The 21,372-nt window shown below is 38.3% G+C and overlaps 1 protein-coding gene across 1 annotated transcript in view; it reads left to right on the top strand.

The window, feature by feature from the left end:
* RORB (RAR related orphan receptor B) overlaps window positions 1–21,372 on the top strand; it is a 184,752-nt gene that overhangs the window by 149,300 nt on the left and 14,080 nt on the right. Inside the window, exons 5-8 of the mRNA XM_007112642.4 lie at window positions 13,927–14,048; window positions 15,640–15,772; window positions 18,533–18,640; window positions 20,157–20,267. Coding sequence (XP_007112704.1) covers window positions 13,927–14,048; window positions 15,640–15,772; window positions 18,533–18,640; window positions 20,157–20,267 — 474 coding nt within the window. The remainder of the gene's footprint in view (window positions 1–13,926; window positions 14,049–15,639; window positions 15,773–18,532; window positions 18,641–20,156; window positions 20,268–21,372) is intronic.

The following is a 21,372-nucleotide window of genomic DNA, read 5'->3' as shown; positions in this document are numbered from 1 at the left end:
CAAAACTTGTTAAAAGCAAAGTAAGCATGTGAACCCAGGTCAAAGTAACATCAAAACTATATTAGTTAAAATAGTTAAAAACTGTTTTAACTATGTTTCTTCCCATCAAACAAAGGGAGCCCCTCACAAGTTAATGGCATTCCCACAACAAGACTTGCTTGGTGTTTGCTGCCTACCTGACGTCCTACTGGGCGCTACAAAGGAGCTTACAGAGGGTGCACACTGACATTTTGACTTGAGTTGATTAACAAGGATCTATACTAATCTGGCTGGCGACAAGTTGTCATAGAAAGAAGCCTGTGCTGACAAAATAGAAAATGTGGGGAATTCCCTGGCGGTCAGTGGTTAGCACTTGGTGCTTTCTCTGCCAGAGCCTAGGTTCAATCCCTGGTCTGAGAACTAAGATCCCGCAAGCCACACTGTGTGACCAAAAAATAAAATAAAACCTTTTTAAAAAAATAAGGAAAAAAAGAAAATGTGATTTTAGCCATATTCTGACTGGGTGAATTGAGGCTATATCACACGAGAGAATTTTTTAACATCACTCTCGGCTGCTAGAAGTACTGATCTGCTTCCTCTCGTTTCTGAGAGAACAATGAAATTGTACAACCAGATCATGATTCTGATTGGGCCATTGTAAAAGCAGATTTTTTTTAAAAAAAAAACAGTTTTTGGATTAGCCCATACAGAATACAGTCTTACAGTTTTGAAATTTTAATAAAAATGCATGTTTAAGAACCATAAAACAATATTAGCAACAGCATGCAGATCCCAAAAAGTCAATTAGTTGAGTGTTATGAGTCAGAAATATTCCCCCTGAAAAACCAAACTTGTCTTTCTAAAAGTGCACCAAAGGAACTACAGACTTCTAGGTTCAGGAACCCTAATAATAATACCTTATGGATAGACAGAAACAGAAAATCCCTTCATGCACATTAGCCAATTTAAGCCTCCTACCAGTGCCTTCAGGTGGGAAGTGATGAAATCATCCCATTGTGCAGATGAGGAAATTAAGGGTGAGAAAGAGTGAGTGATTTTTCCCAGGCACAGTTAAGTGGTAAAGCTTAAGTTCTTATGTAGCTCATTCTACTACTCTACACTTCCAGGCATTCTTTCAAAAACATATTCTTTTTTTTTTAACATGTTTATTGGAGTATAATTGCTTTACAATGGTGTCTTAGTTTCTGCTTTATAACAAAGTGAATCAGCTGTACGTATACATATATACCCGAATCTCCCACCTCTTGCGTCTCCCTCCCACCCTCCCTATCCCACCCTCCCTATCCCACCCCTCTAGGTGGTCACAAAGCACAGAGCTGATCTCCCTGTGCTATGCAGCTGCTTCCCACTAGCTATCTGTTTTACATTTGGTAGTGTGTGCCAGGCACTCAAGGCAAGGAGAACACGGTTCCTGTCCTCACCGTCTAGGAGGCAGGCATGAAAATAAATAACTGCAGTTCAACGCCATGTATTCTAAATCCTGAGCATGACGATACCACAAACTCTCCTGCAGGTGAAGGAGATGGGGGGTATTGCTTACTCTGTGCCACAGCTCTTATCAGGAATGTTTTATTCCCATAGTCTTGGGACTCGAAAAGAAAATGTGGGTAAGCAAGGAGAAGAACATGAAACATTTCCAGAATAATATGCTTGGGTTTCTCAAAATCCCATAGGACAAAACATCATAAAATAAGAGGAGGGCATAAGTAAGCTGCAAATTAATATTTAGGCATCAGGTTTAACTGGGTTTAGCAGGAATTTTACTTCAAGGTGGCATGGTGGAGGTGTTATATCTTTGCAAATAAAATTTTGCAGTGGTTGGTGGCAGGGAAAGGAAGCTGACTATAGGAAGACTGGCAGACAAGCAGAGAGAGAAAATGGAAGGTCGTGTTTTTGCTCCCCCACTATAGCCCTCAGATGGGTTGGAGGATTCTGCAGGACTAAGACTCTTAATGAAAGCTCATTTAAGCTCAAAGATGATTGACAGTGTATCCATGAGGTACCAGACAACAAGACAATTCAAACAGCCAAACAACATGCTTTTAAAAACAGGGAAAAAAATCCATCAAATTAGTTTCAGTGCTAAGGGGATAGATTGTCTTTTACAAACATTATCTGAGTTTGCTGTTCAGTAATTTTCTCTCCAGATAAAGACAATGAAATGTGAATTCATTGATCCCTCCTGTGTAATCTTAAATGTAGATTTACTTTCATATTCCTTTTGTGGTCTATTTATGGAGCCTGGAATTTTAAACATCAAAAATAGAAATAAACCTCTTTTTTTTAGCAAATTCATCTATTACAGAAGCTGAGTATTAATAGAGGAGATTACAAAAAGGGATTGGCCTAAAGGTGATCTAATCCCTGTAATGTACTATTTTTTCATCAAGGCTACGTGGACACATGGAAGGTATTTCTAGTGCTGTTTTATTGGGGGAAATTCTGTAAAAGTTGATGGTGTTTCAGTTGTTATTTATTAAGAACCCCAAGCTGGTGCTATGGTCATAAGGCAGCAGCTTCAATGATATAGGCTTTTACAGGTAAATATTTTACAACTGCCTAAACCTATTAAGCATATTCAACTACTCATTCAGAAATGGTACAGAGAATAGAATTTAACTCCAGCTATGTATCTCCTATGTCCTCTGGTGGCACCTTTATCAGATACAGGTAGGCATTCAATTTAGGAGCAAGTGCCTAGTAAGTCATTAAAATGAACAACAGTAGACTAAACTAATGAGAAAAAGCATTCAAGCAGTAAGAGACATGAAAATCCAGTGTCTTAGTTCTTTCTTTCTTGCCTTGAGGGAAGACATCTTGTGAACTGCCATTGTCATCTGACACCCTGTCGCCTTCACCCAAACACAGGTCCTATGCAGGCAGTTTAGGGAAGGGACATTGAAATTGGGACTCCTGATGGCTAGTTCACATACTAGCCATGTGAACTTGTTCAAAATTAGTTCAGCTTTCTGGAGCTCAGTCTCTTCATCTGAAAAATAAGGCAGATGGGCTCAATGACTTTGAAGGATTATGGTTCTCCCAACTCCTGGTGGGATCTTTGGTCATGTGCACAAATATTCCCTTTGTTACAGCCACTTCCCAAGGAGAAGGGTAGGGTAGTGGAGAGGAGGGGAGGGGACTTACAGGCAACTAGGCAGTCCTGACGGATGCTGAAACTATTGTCTCAAGGAGTAGGACCACACTTGGGAATTTCCATGGGGTGGAATGACCCTGTCAACTATAAAGTTAATAAACACAGTCACATCAGAAGTGTGCACCAGCCTCTTCTCTTCATCCACACTCCTAAAAAAAAAAAAATGAACATCAAGGACAACCAGGAGCTGATCAATGAGAGGCTGGTGGCCAATCTCAAACCATCCCTAGTTCATGTACAAAGTAAAGAGTGAGCCGCTCTATGGATACTTCAGGGCAAATCGACCTGTCCTCTCTGGCCCACTTCAACCTGACCACCTCCCCAAACCCCTCTTGAAAGAAAAAGGGGGACAAAACAATAAAAATATGGTCTTGACTGAGCCCCAGGACTACCCAGATCACCTTGGTCACTTGAGAGGGATTTACTTGACTCCTCTGAAATTTTCATACTACCTTGTTCTCTGCTTCCCATAGACTACATCCCAAGAGGCTGCTTATTTCCAGAATCCTGTCTTCTATCTCAAAAAAAAAAAAAAAGGAATTGCCTGAGTGTGGGGACTGGGCTAATCAATTCAATTTGTCACATTTCTGGGATCTTTACCATGGTCACAACTATAGTATTAACTAGTCCATGGCCATGAATTATTCTGGAGCATCCTGGGACAGAGGACACTGTAGTTCTTCCCTAAAGTCATTCAAATCCGTATCTTTCTAGATATCCTTTAACAACCTGAAAAAGATGTCTTAACTCACCTAGTAATATGTTGTAGTCACTCTACTGTCGTGCTCAGTGCAATGATTCTCCACAACTGGAATAAATGGCATAATGTATCCAAAAGCACTCTGTGACCAGCAAGGCTCTAAACATACATAAACATGATTTACATTATAAGCAATACACACATATATGCTCAGTTGAAGTACTTATAAACCTGCATATCTATTTATAGTACCTGTATGCAGATTAACCACTACATGCTTGTACCTCTGTCAGTACAGCTTTCCTTATGTGCTAGCATTCACTGGATTAGGTAAATCTTTTAAATCACCTTTTCTATTTTGAGTTGAAATTATGCAAAACTGATCTTCCTCAGTAGACTTCCCCTGGAGATACTAGTTTGGGATTAATTTATGACTCAGAATTCAGAACTTCCTAAGAAGATTCTAAAATCCACCAACCAAAAAAAAAAAAAAAAAATGCTACTGGGAAGCTATTGGAAAACCAATTCCAATTTAAGCACTCAGTTTCAAAAGCCATAGTAGATATGAAATATTCTGCAGTAAGGAAGAGGGAAGGAGATTTCATGAGGTTCTACCTATGACTTATTGAAGGAGGGAATGTTTATGCATATAAGACAATCTCTGAAACAGCCCCACTGTTGACTAGTATTTCCTGCATTGCAAGCTTGACACTTACTCTTAGAAAGAGCTCTGAATCACTTTTCCCCTGCCTGGGGTGAATAGGTACTGCTTTAGCCACATTTTCAAACACCTATTTTGGGAAGAGCTGGTTGGGGTTAAAATGCCACATAGGCTATGGGACACAGAAATGTCAATTGATGGCCAGGTTGATGGAGCTTGATACACTTTGGTTTTCATTACCATGGTATACAAGCAACTTAACAGACTCTCTCTGCCAACCAGTACAGGATTTATTTCTGTGATATTTACAAATGTGGGGAAACCTGTTGGAAATGTTTCTAGCTGGAAAGACTTTTTGTTTATTTTATTTTAGGATGTAAGCTATAGATAAGGATATATGACGGTATACCCTTACTACTGAGAAGAAATTTATTATTTAAATCTGAGCCCTATTTATGCAGACTATTGTGGAACTGCTATTTGGTTTTCAGACAGGTTTGTTCCAAGAACATTTGGTGCTAGACTATTTAGAAAACACTTATTTTAAAGCATTAGTCAATTAAATGTATTATTTAAGCAATCATTACTTTTAAAAATTTAGATTAAATGTTTGAAAATGTAAAAATTGCCTCCAAAGATTTCTTCTGAATTAGTTCTTGGCTACATTTCCAAAGGGGGGTAAGGTTGGGGAGGAATTGCTTCTGTTTAACGGTCAATCCATATGTCAACAAAATCCAAATAGTAAAGGTCAATCCCAATGATGGCCGTGAGCAATTTCCGTAATTAGGTTTTCATCATCTGTGACCCGCTAAGTGTCCTTTGGGTAATGTGTGGAGGTGTACTTTTTAAAAGAGAGTAGGGAAATATTTTCATGGGCTCTAGATTATCTTGTTTTTGTTTGTTCTAAAACACTTAAAGTACTTTTAAGACTGTGAGCTGTACTCCCACCTTCTGTAACTCTGCAAGGCTTCTCCCTCGTGAGTCAAAAGAAAGAGAAATTCCTATTTAGCTCCTTGGACTCAAGTCGCCATGCTTTTACACAGCCCTTAGAAAATATCACTGCTGCCAAATCTTTCTATGGATAGAAAATCAAACCCAAAGAAACTAAGACTTTAAAATGTTAAGTGACTTCCCAAAGGGCGTGAAATAAAAGGCTCAATGGGTTCATATTGGCTTCCTCCATCCTACAAGCTGCTTTCCTTAAAACTCACCAGTTCTAGGGCGTTGAAGTACATTGATCTTTTCTGATTGTTCTGTGAAGGAGGTCTTTTACTATGAAAGTTAGCTTCAAAAGGTAATGTTTTTATACTGTATTCTTAATTTTCTTAGCTAGTTTGAAGAAAGGGAACTGTAATTTCCCCAAAACTAGACATGCACTATTGCAATGAAACAAAACACTTGTGATCCAAGACAGCGTTCCCTTATTAAATTATTAAGAAGGCACCCTCGTAGATAGTTAATTTGTTTTGCTGTGTATGATGTTTTTCCCTTTAGATATACTCTGCTTAAATACAAATGCCCTATGGATTCTTTCAGTTTTTCTTTCTGCTTTAGTTTCAGTTTTCTTACTTCCTATTAAAATGCTCTCACCTGAACTTCCTGAAATTTGATAAAATTTTAACCATTTTATTTATTAATCTGTTCAGTCCTTTCCCAGATATTATTACTTGTAGTATTAATCTGATTTTTTCACTGTTTTTCTCTGTGTTCATATTTTATTGAGTTGTGTTTTATCACATTTTCATCATTTTTATAGTTAATAACAATCTTATATTTTGTTAATATATTTTTCTGAAGCACTTTAAGAACATTTTGGTTCAGATCTACATGAAGTAAAAATCAGTTATGCCATTCTCTGATGTAATAATTGGCAATAGAATTTGTTTGAAAAGGAGACCAGAAGCTTTCCTAATTCACTGGTAAAAGAGTAATGAGTGGTTGGACATTGAAACTGAGCCAACAAATAAGTTATGGGTTATTTATGCCCCTAAATTCTTCTTTAAAAAATTTGAAGAACTTAAATGCTGAAAATATTACCTCCCTATTGAGGCTATGGATCCCTAATAGATGGCTGTTTTAAGCTTAACTATTGATGTTTTTATGCTGGTAGCACAATTCTGTTTATGCCCCCAAAATAATCATCTCTAAATAAAGATTAGAAAAATCAGAAAGGTCTCGAAAGTAACATTGTCCTCTCTGACAGTCATCTATTACACACTAACCAGCAGACTTGTTCTATTTAATGACCAGAAACTTATAAAACTGGTAGTCGTAGTCTGTTGTCAAAAAGACAAAATGCACACTTGGTTAAATGTTTCACCTTTAAACCAGTTGTTCTAATATTTTAGAGTTACTGCCTCAGAGTGTGGATTCTGAGGAATCTTGATATTCTGAAAAGCTAATGCAGGCACTTAAAACTTGCCTTGAGCAAGTCCATAGAGATATCCTGCCATTAATTCAAAGCGAATCCCCTAAGAATTCCCCTTTCACACTAGTAGTATAAACTAAACAGAGAATTGAGCAGTTCTCTAGATCCTTAAGGCAAGTGATAAATTAAAAATTCATTAATCATTTTGATTGAGGCTGAGATATAGTATTATAAGAAGAATACTTCCAAGTTTAAAAAAAAAAATCCCTTATGGAGGAAAATGAATAGGGGGTATAGTTCACCAAGAAGAAACCGTCCTTTCTCAGGAAGAAAAAAAAAAAAAAAGGAGGAGGAGGAGAAAGAATTAGGGACTTCAGATGCAGCCCCCTCTAGTGCTATATATAGCTTTGAGTCTCAGCTTTCTCGCCTTGATACAGTTGGGCCACGGGTGCTCTTGGTAATAACACTGAAAGCAGCAGTTTTTAAAGATATACTCAACTTTCCCCGCTCCCAGGATGTGGGATTCTAATGAAACCACCCGTGCAATCCGTGTCTGAGACACTGTAGCCTTTGGAGAGCGCCATTTGCTGAAATGTCTAGTGAGAGCTAAAATAAGCCCCTTTGGTGGAAAAAACCCGCTGAGTGGTTGAAATCAGAGCTGCAGAAGGTCACTTGCTATTTTAGTAGCTGCAAGCTGGTCCACATTTTATAACATTACAGTTATAAACAAGAAATTGTCACCTTACTTGTCAGTTTACTTACTTTTCACCAAAATAAGCAGATGTAGCCTTTTTTCTACATAGTACTAGGCAATTTAGAGGACTTCTTTCCAGACTTTGCTTTTCTCTATGAATTAATACCTAACAAAATTTATTTTTCATATATTTCTTTAATATTACTTCAAAATATTATTTTTACACAATTAATTTACACAAAATATTGTTAATATTTACACATATCATGCACATCTCAACCACCTGTAAATACCTGAAGGAGGGACTTCCTTCCTACTTCTTTGATTTATTCCACAGATCACAGTGCGGGGAGGGAGCCAAAGTTTCAGAGAGAGACAGGAGACCCAACTAATTTCTGGAATTATTTAGATACAGTCCATTTGGAAATGAAGGAAGGAGGTTAGTTCCAGCCCCAGGGTTCTACAATTTTTGCACACACTATTGAGAATTGCCATCAATTTTATTCTAGTTTTCCCTTCAAAAATTTAATTTCTCTCTTCTTATTGCCTGTCATAAGTGGATTTAAGATTACCCCTAAAGCTTCTAGGGAAGTGTAACAATTTTAACAATATTTTTCATCAAAAATGATAAAGTATATTTACCTATATCAATTATTTTTTAAACCTCTTTGTTGAGATATAATCGACATACAAAAATCTGTCTGTATTTAATGTCTACAACTTAATGAGTTTGGAGATTAAGTATACACTCATGAAACCATCACCACAACCTATGCCAAAAAACATATCTCTATATCAATTATTTTAAAGATCTCTAGGATTATTCTTTCATTTGAATCACATGTTTTCATTTCTATCTCATAAAGTTACTTAATACATGAAGTTGCAAATTCTATTAGTTAGTTATAAGTCTTGGGTTCCAATAAGCCTTCCTTCAAGAATAGTATAAGGGTCAAAGTCTAAAAATAAAACAGCAATTTTATGGGGAACAAAAAGAGACGCAAGTGAGAGCAGGATATTTTTCATGAAATTAACAAATAGAAAATGAGGATCATGGACTTACTATTAACCTATAATTACACACCCAGTTTTCCCTTGCCAGCATCAGTGTTTACATTTCCCCTCATCATGACTGAAAAGGAATGACTGGACTGAGCATATAAAATTGTTTTTCTCATTCCTCATTGTTGTTTTATTAACTATCAAACAGCCCACATACTCTTAGTGAAATGGACAAAGCTCTGTCTCCCTGATACATACAGAATCTTAACTACTGAGAAGATATAGCTGCATTTTCAGGTCCCCTTAAGAAATCGCTAGCCTCATCCCTGGTCTCAGGAAAAGGAGAGTGTAGAGTCCATGGGCGTCACCTCTGAAGGTGGTAGAATTTCCCATTATTCAGTCATTATTCAGTCATATTTCTGTTGCACCCATTATCCCAGCACAGTGCGTGCTGACTCCTTCTCCAACATGTGCTTTCTGTAGCCCAAGCTGGTTAAAGGATCCGAAACTGGGCTCTGAGAAGCAACTGCAATCCAAATCAGGGAAACGGATGAAGGGTGTGCGATTGCCCAGAAAGATTCCATATCCCCTGCTCTTTTACCTCAGTCTTTTTGTCTGGACTTTCTCATGTGGTTGGTCCCTAGAGATGACAGCGTTTACTATTACCTTTTCTATTTTTCCAGGCAAGGACTCTTGAAAGTTCCTTTGGCTCCCAGCAGGAACTTTGCATACTGTATTCATTGTCTCTCCCTTTTGTCCCTTCTTTTTAAATCCTTCTCCCCTTTTCACAACTGCAGACTCTTCAGTCCAAGCAGACCATCTCCTCTGATGTTCATGCATCTTTCTAATCGACAGAATGAGCCTTCGGGCCTCGCTTCCGAGGGACCAAGTCTAGCTTTACTGTGTGGTTTATTGACCCCCCGGCCTGAGCCTTGAGAGGGTCAAGTCGGTTTTTGCACGTGGCTCACCTTTGCACTGCAGACCCATGAAAGGAAGTGGAGAAGGATCTCTCCTGCTACCGCTGCTACTGTGTCTTAGCTTTCACTGATATATGCCTTATGTCAAAAAGAGATTTGCCTTTTACTTCTCGCCGCAAGGGTATGGGAAATAATTGCTCATGTTTAATGTTAAAGCCATCATGAGTGCTTAGGCTTTAAGATCATCAAACAAAGGGTCAGTCTTAGCTTTCTAAAATCCTTTGTCAAAGCAGAAAACGAGGGGACGAATGGATGGATGGATATTTTCAACATTATCTTTACTAACTCAACATTGGCTGAGTACCTACTATATTTAATTCTCTCTCTCTCTCTCTCTCTCTCTCTCTCTCTATCTCTATCACACACACACACACACACACACACACCCTGCTGGTCCTATGCATCCTCCTTCAGAATTCTGAATCTAGCCTTTCCACTCTGTCTCTGTCATTCACACCTGTTCTAGAAGCTCCTCATATCTTGTATTTTTCACAACAGCCTGATTAATCTCACTTACTCCTTAATGCCATCTCATCTTCTTTGCCATGGCCAGTATCACCCTTTTAAAACAAAAGCTGACCACGTCACTCTCCTGCTTCACAGCTTCCACTAGCTCTTAATCACCTACAAGGTAAAATCCAAACTCCATGGCCATGCTTACGCAGCTGTTCCCTCTCCAGTCACAGTGTCTACCCCTAGTCTCTTTCTCCCCCAACGCACTCTGTATTGCAAACACTACAGACTTTTTGCTGGAAAAGACAGAGCTGATTTCAACACCATTTGTTAGCTCTGTAAAAATGGGTCTAAAGTCACTCACTCTTTCTGAACCTCACTTTTTTCCTCAGTCAAAGGGAAATTGTTTGTAAAAGGTAAGGATTGTAAAGATGTAAAGTTTAATGTCAGCAGTTATCTAGCTCAGAGCTAGTTTTCTCTCTGTGCCTTTCCATCATCCCCTCTACCTGATGTCCGTCTTTCTCTTCATGTGACAAATTCCTGCTCAGACCCAGGTCAACAGGCGTTTTCTCTGTGGATATTTTTCTGCCTAACACACACACACACCCACACACACACACACACACACACACACACACACACACACACACACACACACACCCTGCTGGTCCTATGCATCCTCCTTCAGAATTCTCCTGAATCTAGCCTTTCCACTCTGTCTCTGTCATTCACACCTGTTCTAGAAGCTCCTCATATCTTGTATTTTTCACAACAGCCTGATTAATCTCACTTACTCCTTAATGCCATCTCATCTTCTTTGCCATGGCCAGTATCACCCTTTTAAAACAAAAGCTGACCACGTCACTCTCCTGCTTCACAGCTTCCACTAGCTCTTAATCACCTACAAGGTAAAATCCAAACTCCATGGCCATGCTTACGCAGCTGTTCCCTCTCCAGTCACAGTGTCTACCCCTAGTCTCTTTCTCCCCCAACGCACTCTGTATTGCAAACACTACAGACTTTTTGCTGGAAAAGACAGAGCTGATTTCAACACCATTTGTTAGCTCTGTAAAAATGGGTCTAAAGTCACTCACTCTTTCTGAACCTCACTTTTTTCCTCAGTCAAAGGGAAATTGTTTGTAAAAGGTAAGGATTGTAAAGATGTAAAGTTTAATGTCAGCAGTTATCTAGCTCAGAGCTAGTTTTCTCTCTGTGCCTTTCCATCATCCCCTCTACCTGATGTCCGTCTTTCTCTTCATGTGACAAATTCCTGCTCAGACCCAGGTCAACAGGCGTTTTCTCTGTGGATATTTTTCTGCCTTCCTCAGACTGAGTTAGTTACTTTCTTCTTTGGGCTTCCACAATAACTCAGGGCATTTGTTACGTCATGATATGACATGATATTATTATAAGATCCTTTTAAAAAAAGAAAATGTCTTTCTTTAAACTCTGTACCTTAACTTGGTATATGATAGCTTCTCAAAAAGTATTTGTGAACATGTGAATGAATATATGAAGGCACTATGCTGGGTTCTGCAGTCCATCTCTTGAAGAACTCACAATCTTGAAGAGTATAGAAACATCCATTCAAATAAGTACAGTGGGAGTCTGACTGGAATAAAGGTTCAGTTGGAGGTGGAATTAAAGTGTAATGGCAGCTGGCCTTTCTACGTGAGGACACAGGGAAGCAGGGAAACCTTCTCCAGGAATGGCCATCTGAGCTGAGTCCTAAAGCATCCATGTGGATTTAACTTTCAATTTTGCTTAATCTGCCCACGTGTTTATTATTATTATGCCCACTCCTCATACCCCATAGAACCCTAAACTTTGGTGGCAGAAGGCCAGGGAATTCTTAAACCTTGGCCAGCAATTCTCAGGAGATACTGTAAAGGAACAGATAAAAAGTTTTTCATAGTGCAATTGTGAGTGCAATTGTAATTTTGCTTATAAACCCTGAAGCCTGTAAATTACTGACAAATCAGTATATCTTTGAAAATGAAAACAGACTACACCAAGAAGATAAAGGTTTGAAAACTATAGAGCCATAAAAATCTTATGTTTTCATTATATACCTACTGAGGAATAGATATGTTTTTTTAAGAGTCTAAGTAATTAGACTGCCCAAATGAAATTGAAAAATGATGAACCATGACATACCAATCTATTTTAATATGATGTATAGAATATTTCCTGCCCTTTTTTACAACATAGGATGTTCAATAAATTTTTGAAAATAGGATTTTTTTAAAGAAAGGATTTTTATAGCATAATAAGTAATGAAAGTCTAGAAATGCTCAATGCTGAATCCAATAGAGTATAGCCATAATCATAAGTTAGCATTTTGTAGCATCTTCTACATCCATCAGTTTATAGTTCTGATTGAACAACTTTAATAAATATCGAAATATCTTCCTTCAGTAGCACTGATTCCAAAATTAAATAGCTCTGTTTCATCTCCACTGGGTGGTCAGATTCCTTCCCTGATGAAAAACTATGTAGAATGTCCTAATAATGACAATCGTGGCTACCATTTATTCAGTGTTTATAATGTGCCAGGCAATGGCTATATGAGATTTTTTATTTTGAAGGTTCATTAGAAGCTTAAGCTTACATTTTTTATTCTCTACATTACTAAAACTCAATTTATTTCACTCCATATATACCAGAAGCTTAGCAAGGTAAAAAAAGAAAACGGTACCTAACTACTGCTTTGAGAATTAACCTGGAGAAATGAAATATTGCTATTTAGAAAGAACAGAAATTGCATTTAAAATGGCACCACCTGAAACACAAGAAAAACTCCATTTCTATATGAGCCAAGAACAGTTACCAGGCAGAAAATTTGGTCATCTTCATTCTACTCACATCCCACTTACAGAATTCCTAAGTACAGAATTCCAAGATGTCACCTTCACATGTTCAAATAGCAGAGGGGGGATTATGAGGGGACCTTCTGCCAGCTCTATCCAACTTCGGGGGACTCACTGCAGGTTGTTAAGGAGAGCTCTTATGTCTGGATCTATTACTCAACTTCCATACCTTGAAACCCAAAATAATCGATATTTAAGATACAATACTAAATACAACCCATTTGGAATAAATGGCCCCCCAAAATTGATTGTGTTTCTTTCCACTTTTTTTATGAATAAAACCATTTCCTCTTTTTTAACTTTTTCAGGGAAAAATTTTATCTTATGAAAAATTTGAAAGAAAAATATAAGGGCCCTCAGGACCCAGCTTCAAAATGATCACCTCATGAGTCCATATCATTTCATCTCCCTCTGACATTATTTATGGAAGATATCTACATGGTTCCAAAGTTAAATCTACAAAAATAATACCATCAGAGAAGTCTGGCTTCCATCCCTGTGCCTCGATTCTCTTCTCTTTCCTCTATAGAAAACTATTTTTTTAGATTATTGTTTAATCCTCCCTTTTTAAAATATAAGGAAAACAGTTATATTTCAATTCCTCCTTTCTGAGATAAACACTGGGGATCTAGTGATTTTCCAAATATTTTAAAGTTTTTGGAGTTTACACTGACTGTTACAGTGTGACAAGTGTTACAAGACTGTGAGTGGACTTTCAGGCCAAAAATCAAGAAACATGGTACATGGTAATTTGGATTTATTTAAAAAATAAATATCTATTTGAACACTTTACAACTTTAAGACCCTGGTTTTGTGACCAAAAAGAGGAGGAAAAGGCAGTTAATTTTGATAAAAAGACTGAAAATTGAAAAAAAGCAATAAAGAGTTTGTCTGGAGATGTTTAAATAGATAGTAATGTTAAAGACATGCTCATACAATTGGAGTATCTCCAAAAGGCATTCCTACGGGAAACACATTAACAGCAGGTTTCTTTCCGCAGAGTGGGATTTTATTCACAAACCCTCAAATTGATATTCTTTCTCATAGATCGAATTGCGCAGAACATCATTAAGTCCCATCTGGAGACATGTCAATACACCATGGAGGAGCTACACCAGCTGGCGTGGCAGATCCACACGTATGAAGAAATTAAAGCGTATCAAAGCAAGGTACTCTGGGAAACTACAGGAAAGTTTTTCTGTGATTTCTGTTTCTGGCTTTTTCAACCTCTGCACTGTTGACATTTCAGACTGGACAATTCTTTGCTGAAAGGATTGTCCTGCACACCGTAGGATGTTTAGCATCATCCTTGGTCTCTACCCACTAGGTGCCAGTAGCACCCCCTCACCCATAGTTGTGACAACCCAGATGTCTCCAGATGTTGCCAAATGTTCCCTGGGGAGCAAAACGACCCCAATAGAAAACCACTGCCCTATTTGAGTGACGGGGGAGACTGTGCCCACATCAGGTGATTTTAGGACATCTCATAGTGGTTTCTTGCAGCCAGGCAAGAAATAGGAGCAATTGAAAAAGTCATAGCAGGAATAATAGCTGCAAACTTACACTACAAAGATATGCAACAAAGCATTCTGAATGTTTTTTCTTGCCCTACATGTTTAAAAAGGACCAAAGGAAAAAGGGACAACTCACCCTACATTTTTACTGTTATTATTATTTTGATTATTGTTGTGTACATTAGAGAAGGTTTTAGGAGAAGGAATTTGTTGCTGGTTTTGTTGTTGTTGTTGTTTTGGCTGTACGCGGCCTCTCACCGCTGTGGCCTCTCCCGTTGCGGAGCGCAGGCTCCGGACGCGCAGGCTCAGCGGCCATGGCTCACGGGCCCAGCCGCTCCGCGGCACGTGGGATCCTCCCGGACCGGGGCACGAACCCGTATCCCCTGAATTGGCAGGCGGACTCAAACACTGCGCCACCAGGGAATCCCTGTTGTTGTTTTGACTCACATTAGTTTTCTACAGGATTGAGATCCATAATCACAAAACATACCAGTAAATGAAATTTTAATAAAATATATAAATGTGTCTATATCTAAATATATGACTACAACATACTGATTTTTCTCCAGTGGAATAATTAAATCTTACCATTTTTATATGAATAAGGAGACAAAAGCATAGGTATTGTTATGGTCAATAAAAAACAGAATTAACACATAACTTGGATTTATGTTTCCCATTCCAAAGAAAATAACCCAAGGATCAAAATACATTTCCAGGGTTCTATATTACTTAAGAGAGTGATTTGATTTGATGTCTTTTCCCTTGAAATTTTTTTTGTACCAAAAAGCAGTCTCCATAAGTTCTGGGAAAAGAGCACAACATAAAAATATTACAGATTTAGTGTCTGTCAGGTACACGTGGAAATAATTTTATGAAAGGAAGCCTGTGAATGAAATTGCTATTCCTCAGTGTAAGACCTTGATTTTACAAAATAGACTAAGAGCTTGAGTTTGTTTAGGTGAGGAGAAGGAGGCAAAATAATAAAGAAACTATAAATGCCTATCATTTTGTACTATTGCAATATTTCCATTATTTTAGCCTCATTACTTTGGTAATTGTGGTGTATCAAGGTTCAGAGGTCAAAGCAATATCTTAGAAAATATTGCCTCTCTTCTAAAGGGGGGTAAATTCCTACCATGGACCCCAAGTGACAGGTAAGCGCCAGTTAGGCAAACTTGAGTATTTCACTGAGTCTCCAAGTTGTTCTTTGCTCCATGTACATTCTGTGTTTTCTCTCTTTAAGTCCAGGGAAGCACTGTGGCAGCAATGTGCCATCCAGATCACTCACGCCATCCAATATGTGGTAGAGTTTGCAAAGCGAATAACAGGCTTCATGGAACTCTGTCAAAATGATCAAATCCTACTTCTGAAGTCAGGTAAGCAAGAAAATTCATGGGGGGCCTATTTTAGACCAGGATGTGGTTGACCCTTAGCTTGCTGTTAGTTCTAGAAAATCCTCCATCCAACATGTAGCTCATTTTTACCACCTTCACTGTCAGCCAACTCCCAAAGGAAACTCTCAATAATAAAAATGCCCTGATAGTCATTCAGTTCCCCTTTGAAGTCAAATACAATTTTGCTTATTGAAAGTGGAGCTATTAATTGTGGAGGTTGAGATACCCAGCTTGACAGGCAGTGCTAGTAATTAGCGTGTCAAGGTGGCTGAATTGCTGAGCTGGCTCTAAAATGTACTACTTGCCTTCTGTTGGGGGGAAAAAAATCCAGGCTAGCTGAGCTCTGCCTCTGTGGTCATTTCCAGTGATTTTAATGAGGATAGCCTGCAGCCAGAATACACCGGGAGAAATTCACTCTGCTCTAATTCTTCCTCCCACTTCTCCCTCACACTCTCTGACACACACACAGTCACTTAGGAAGCAACTCAGAAAACTTTGCACATGATTGACTTTGCAGCTGCCATTATCCAAACAGGAAAAAAATGTATTTGTCTTTTTTGGCCCCCTTTGAAAATAGAAAATAAGAACCACTATGGTGTTCATGTGAACCTTCATGGTCCTGGGCTCTAGCAAATAATAATAACATAATTTATATATATGCAATAACATCATATATATGTTTATGTTTACCTGTGACATCTCTTTTAATCTTGTGTGCTCAGTCATTATTTCCATCGTAGAGAAGAGGAAGCAAAGATTCAGGGAAGTGAAGGGCTGTGTTCAATACCACATAGCCAGTATCTGGCAAAGCTGGCTTATTTTCTTTAAATTAATTTTTATTGCAGTATAGTTGCTTTACAATGTTGTGTTAGTTTCTACTGTACAAAAAGAGGTGTGGAGAAAAGCTGCCTTTTGAACTTGAGCCAAATAAAATAATTATTCTAAGTTGCTGCTGCTTCTTTACCAAATGATTAAAGTTGGTGCAACTCTTGACTCAAACATTAACTTGATGTATTAGTTGCTGGATAAAAACAATCCCAAAACTTAGTTCAAACAACGATAATCATTTATTATTTTGCTTCCAAAGCTACAGTTTGAGCAGGGCTTAGCAAGGCATGGCTTGTGGTGTTCACTGAGGCAACTTGACTGAGGGCAGGAGGACCCACTTGCATACTGGCTCATGTACATGGCTGGCAATTTGTGCTGGTTGACAGCCCAGAGTTCAGTCAAGGCTTTGGGCTCAGGGGGGCCTCAGTTCCTATCCTCCACAGACTGCTTGGACTTTCTCACAGCATGGTTGCTAGGATTCAAAAGTTAGCATTTCAAGAGAGCAAGGCAGAAGTGTGTAGCATTTTTCTGACTTAGCTTCAAAAGTCCCATAGGGTTACTTCCACTGCACCTGTTTGTCAAGGCAGTCATGTAGGCCCACCTGGGTTTAAGGGTAGGAGACATGGAATGTAGAATAATGTAAGGGGTCAAGGGAAGTGCCTTCCATATTGTAGATAGTGAATAAATGGTACCTATTATTGTTTTTCTCAGAAAAGCATTATTTCAATTAATATTTGCAGATTCCTTCTTATGCGTAAGCCCCTATGCTAAGGTGACATATGAGGGAAAGCAGATACATCAGCAAAACAAAGAAATAAAACACAGACATAAATATACATGGCAGCATTACGAAAGGCACCAGGGGTACAGCTGGGTACAACATGGGTGTAGCCAAATCATCTATATGATGTTCTCATGCAAAGTTCTGGCTTCTGAGCCTGGGTGTCACCTTCCAACACACTGTGGGGCAAAAGCCCATTTCTCCAAAATGTGGAGAAACTTTGCAGTACTTGCTCAGGATGTCAGTAAATGTTCAGAGGGAAAAACAAAGGTAGTGAACTAATTCATTTAATAAATATTTATTAAGCACCTACTATGTGCCAGGAACTTTTCTAGGTGATGGAGATATAACAGTGAATACAATAACCACAACTGCCTATGGCTGCAGATGAAGGTCCTGCCACCATTGGGCTAAGAGAGAACTCAGAAATGTTAGGTCCATCAGGGTTGAACAAACTCCTTCATGTTAGGACTTCAACAGCCTTTGACCTGTGAATGTTGATTATAACTCCCTGGAGTGGATAATGTTCAGCCTTTTGCCAAAACTTATTTGACCAAGAAACCCTCATTTCAAAGATACCAGGACATAAATGGTACCCTCAAGAAACATCCTGAAGGTGTCCCTATTGAAGTCATCGTATGCAGAAACATACATGGAGTGTGTTAAAAACTGAAGCAGAGAACAGGTTTCCCCAACAGCAAAACTTCTACAAAAGTTAACAGACTGAACTTGCCTGCTGCAAATCTCCTTTCTGGGCCACTTATCATCACTGGTGAATTCAAGAGTTGAAACTAACTTCATTATCAGTCAAAAATAGGGGGGGAAAATGTATGCTTCTGAAGAAAATGTTTTTGCCCTTCATTTTAGTCACCTTTAAAGTATATTTTATCTTTAATTCCTCACGTAGACTTCAAGAGAGCTTTATTTCTAACATAGTTCTTTTTTACTTGGGAAGGAATCTTGAGGTGTTTCTGAATGTGTGTGTCTATGTGTCTATGTGTGTGTTTTAAAGTTTTTTAAAGTCTCTTAACCTATATTCTTAACCTATATACAGTAGTAATCTCTTTATATATATATATATATATATATATATATATATATATATATATACATTTGAAATTTTTTTCTCATAGGTTGCTTGGAAGTGGTTTTAGTGAGAATGTGCCGTGCCTTCAACCCATTAAACAACACTGTTCTGTTTGAAGGAAAATATGGAGGAATGCAAATGTTCAAGGCCTTAGGTGAGTTCACCTTTGATGATGACACAATTTTATTAACTACCATCAGTTTCTCCACTAAAAGAAATGCCTTGATTCTCTAACATGACTTAGTATCTCATTATTTAATAAGGGTTGGACTAGGGGAGCCTCCAGTGTTTCATCTAACTCCTCTGATTTTACAGTTGTGCGCCCAAATATAAAAGGAAGGAAAGAAACGTGGACCCTGTTGACACCAACATGCTTCATTCAGAAATCAACAAAAACTGATTCTAAAGAACTGGGATGCATTCTAGGCATTCTTTGTAGGATCAGCTTTTTTTTACCTTCTAGTTTACTGCTTCACAAAGTATATTATGTAGACCACTGGTGGTCCATGGGTGACCTCTTAAGTTTCTTATGCAAATTTATAATCATTAGTTAAGATGCTTAAAAGAGGAGCTCTTTCACTTGTTTCGCACCCAGGGTAGTGACTTTCTCCCTGCTAATTCATGAAGTTCTGGGAGCACAGATAGCGTGGCTGCCAACCAGCCCAAAATGATCCCCAGACCATTCTTGTGGGAGGCCAGGACAGAGTCAGTCTCTGGAAGTGTGTCATTCACATCCAGTCATCAGTGCATGGCATGGATAAGAACGTTAGCAAAGATGGGCTGGTGCCAGGAAAGGTTTTAACAATTGACAGTGCCATTTGTTCCATGTCCTGCCCACGGACATCAAAGAAGGCCACTGCCCTTTCACCTTTTGTGCTGTCAGTTGATATGGTAGCCAATGGCAAATCCATCGGGGCCGGCAGTGTTTCCCTCCTGCAGCTGATATACATCCATGTCATCTCCAAGGCTAGATTTTCAAGAAAGGAGGAAAAACCTTGGCAAGCAACTTGGGTATATTTCCAGCTTCATAAAATAAACATTTACCAAGGATCCGTGTAGGGATGAAGCATTATTTTGCCAGAATTCACAATGGCTAAGCAACTGACCTGCGAGTCATTCATTAGAAGGTAAACATAAATGAATGTTTGCTCCTCAATGGAATTTCCAGGAAATTACCAAATTGGAAGTCACTTCATGTCCATTCGCTTAGCCTGAGGCCCCTGGACATCCTACATTGCCAGTGACATCCTATAAGTGCCACTAAGACTGACAGCCCATGGCCCATTATACATGTTTTAGGTTTTCTATGAATGCTATGTCTGTGCTAAAGGATCCCCAAATCACTAATTTAAATTTTTTTAGTTGGAGCTAATTTCAAACTTACAAGATTAGATTGGGGTTATCTATTCCCAGTTGGATATTACAATGGGTGCAAACCATTTCTATCTGCCCCTCATAGGTAATGTTGACTTTCATTACCTGGTTAAGATGTTGCCCAATTTTCTCATTCTATAATTACCACTAAATCATTTGTTATGGTCAGGAACTTAGAAATATTTTTTCTGTATGCCTAGTATGCAAATCCTTGAATAACTTCTTGATTATGGGACTTCTCTTAGTATTGTCCCATTCTGTTCAAGTATTTTCATTTAACATACTTTCTTTTATAGGTTCTGATGACCTAGTGAATGAAGCATTTGACTTTGCAAAGAATTTGTGTTCCTTGCAGCTGACTGAAGAAGAGATTGCTTTGTTCTCATCTGCTGTTCTGATATCTCCAGGTAAGGAGGTCTGAGGTCCTTACCTTTAAAAAAAAAAACAAACTGTTTTGCTATCTTTAACATGAATTGCATCTACCTAAGCCAAGGTACTCTGAAGAAACTTTAAAAGAACTATATTTTCTGTAGCAAGCTTGTGATATTTTTGGACAATTCAAAGAAAAGTAGCCTCAGGTTCATTTAAATATCAGTTTTGTCCCAAATGCAAGAGTAGGATGTGTGGTAAGGGTGACTCCAGATTTAGAAAAGCATAATCATTTCTTAACAGATAAATGAAGACAAATAGTGGCCTGAGTTATAACTAAGTTCTATTTTGATTTCAAGAATAAAGGACATAGACAAAAATGTCCAGTTAGGTGAGACTTAGTAGAAATATACCTGAATGAACAAGCCAGCATAGAGACTAAAAAAACGTAAAACATATATTTTCTCCTCTTTAAATATCTCTTTCATTGGTTTTTCTATCCAAATTAATGTTGGCGTTTCACTTCAGGCAAATGCCTCTTTTTTTTTATGCAATATTAGAAGCTTTAAAAGGAGGTAAGGACAGCAGAGGAAAAAAATGGCTCTTACTAAAGACTGGTAAAGGAAGAATCTTCGATGTGGTGGTAGGCATTCTAGGACGGGCTCTGTCACCAGGTGTCTGTGTGACCTTAAACACTTGACCCCTCAGATCCTCAGTTTCCTCACCTGTAAAGTAAGAGGGTTGAGCTTCATAATAATAAACACCTTGTCTAGCTCTGAAATGCAGTAAACAGCAAAAAGTTTTCAAAGAAGGTATGGTATGACATTTATAGATCAAATAGCACTATAGCCATTGAAATTCTTTTTAAAAGTATATGCTGGCTCGAAAATGTATGGAATCCTAATAAATGCATGGCTCAACCAGAATGAAAAGTCAGAGTTGCTCATTCAGTCTTCTGTTCAGTTAGATTTGGGGTCAAGGAATAGCAGTTTTATTGACAGTTCTCTATGAAAAGAAAGACACATTCCTGGTCATTTTTATGGTCAAGAGACTCATTCCTTCTATAACCCATTTATCTATAGAGACTTGATCTTTTCTTATACCTAACATATTTTTCAGTGAGGCTGGAAGAAATTAATCTTC

This window comes from Physeter macrocephalus, chromosome 9 (assembly GCF_002837175.3).
Source record: "Physeter macrocephalus isolate SW-GA chromosome 9, ASM283717v5, whole genome shotgun sequence".
Classification (NCBI taxonomy): Eukaryota; Metazoa; Chordata; class Mammalia; order Artiodactyla; family Physeteridae; genus Physeter; species Physeter macrocephalus.
The sequence above is the reverse complement of the archived record's forward strand: the minus strand, read 5'-3'. Positions and strand labels throughout refer to the sequence as shown.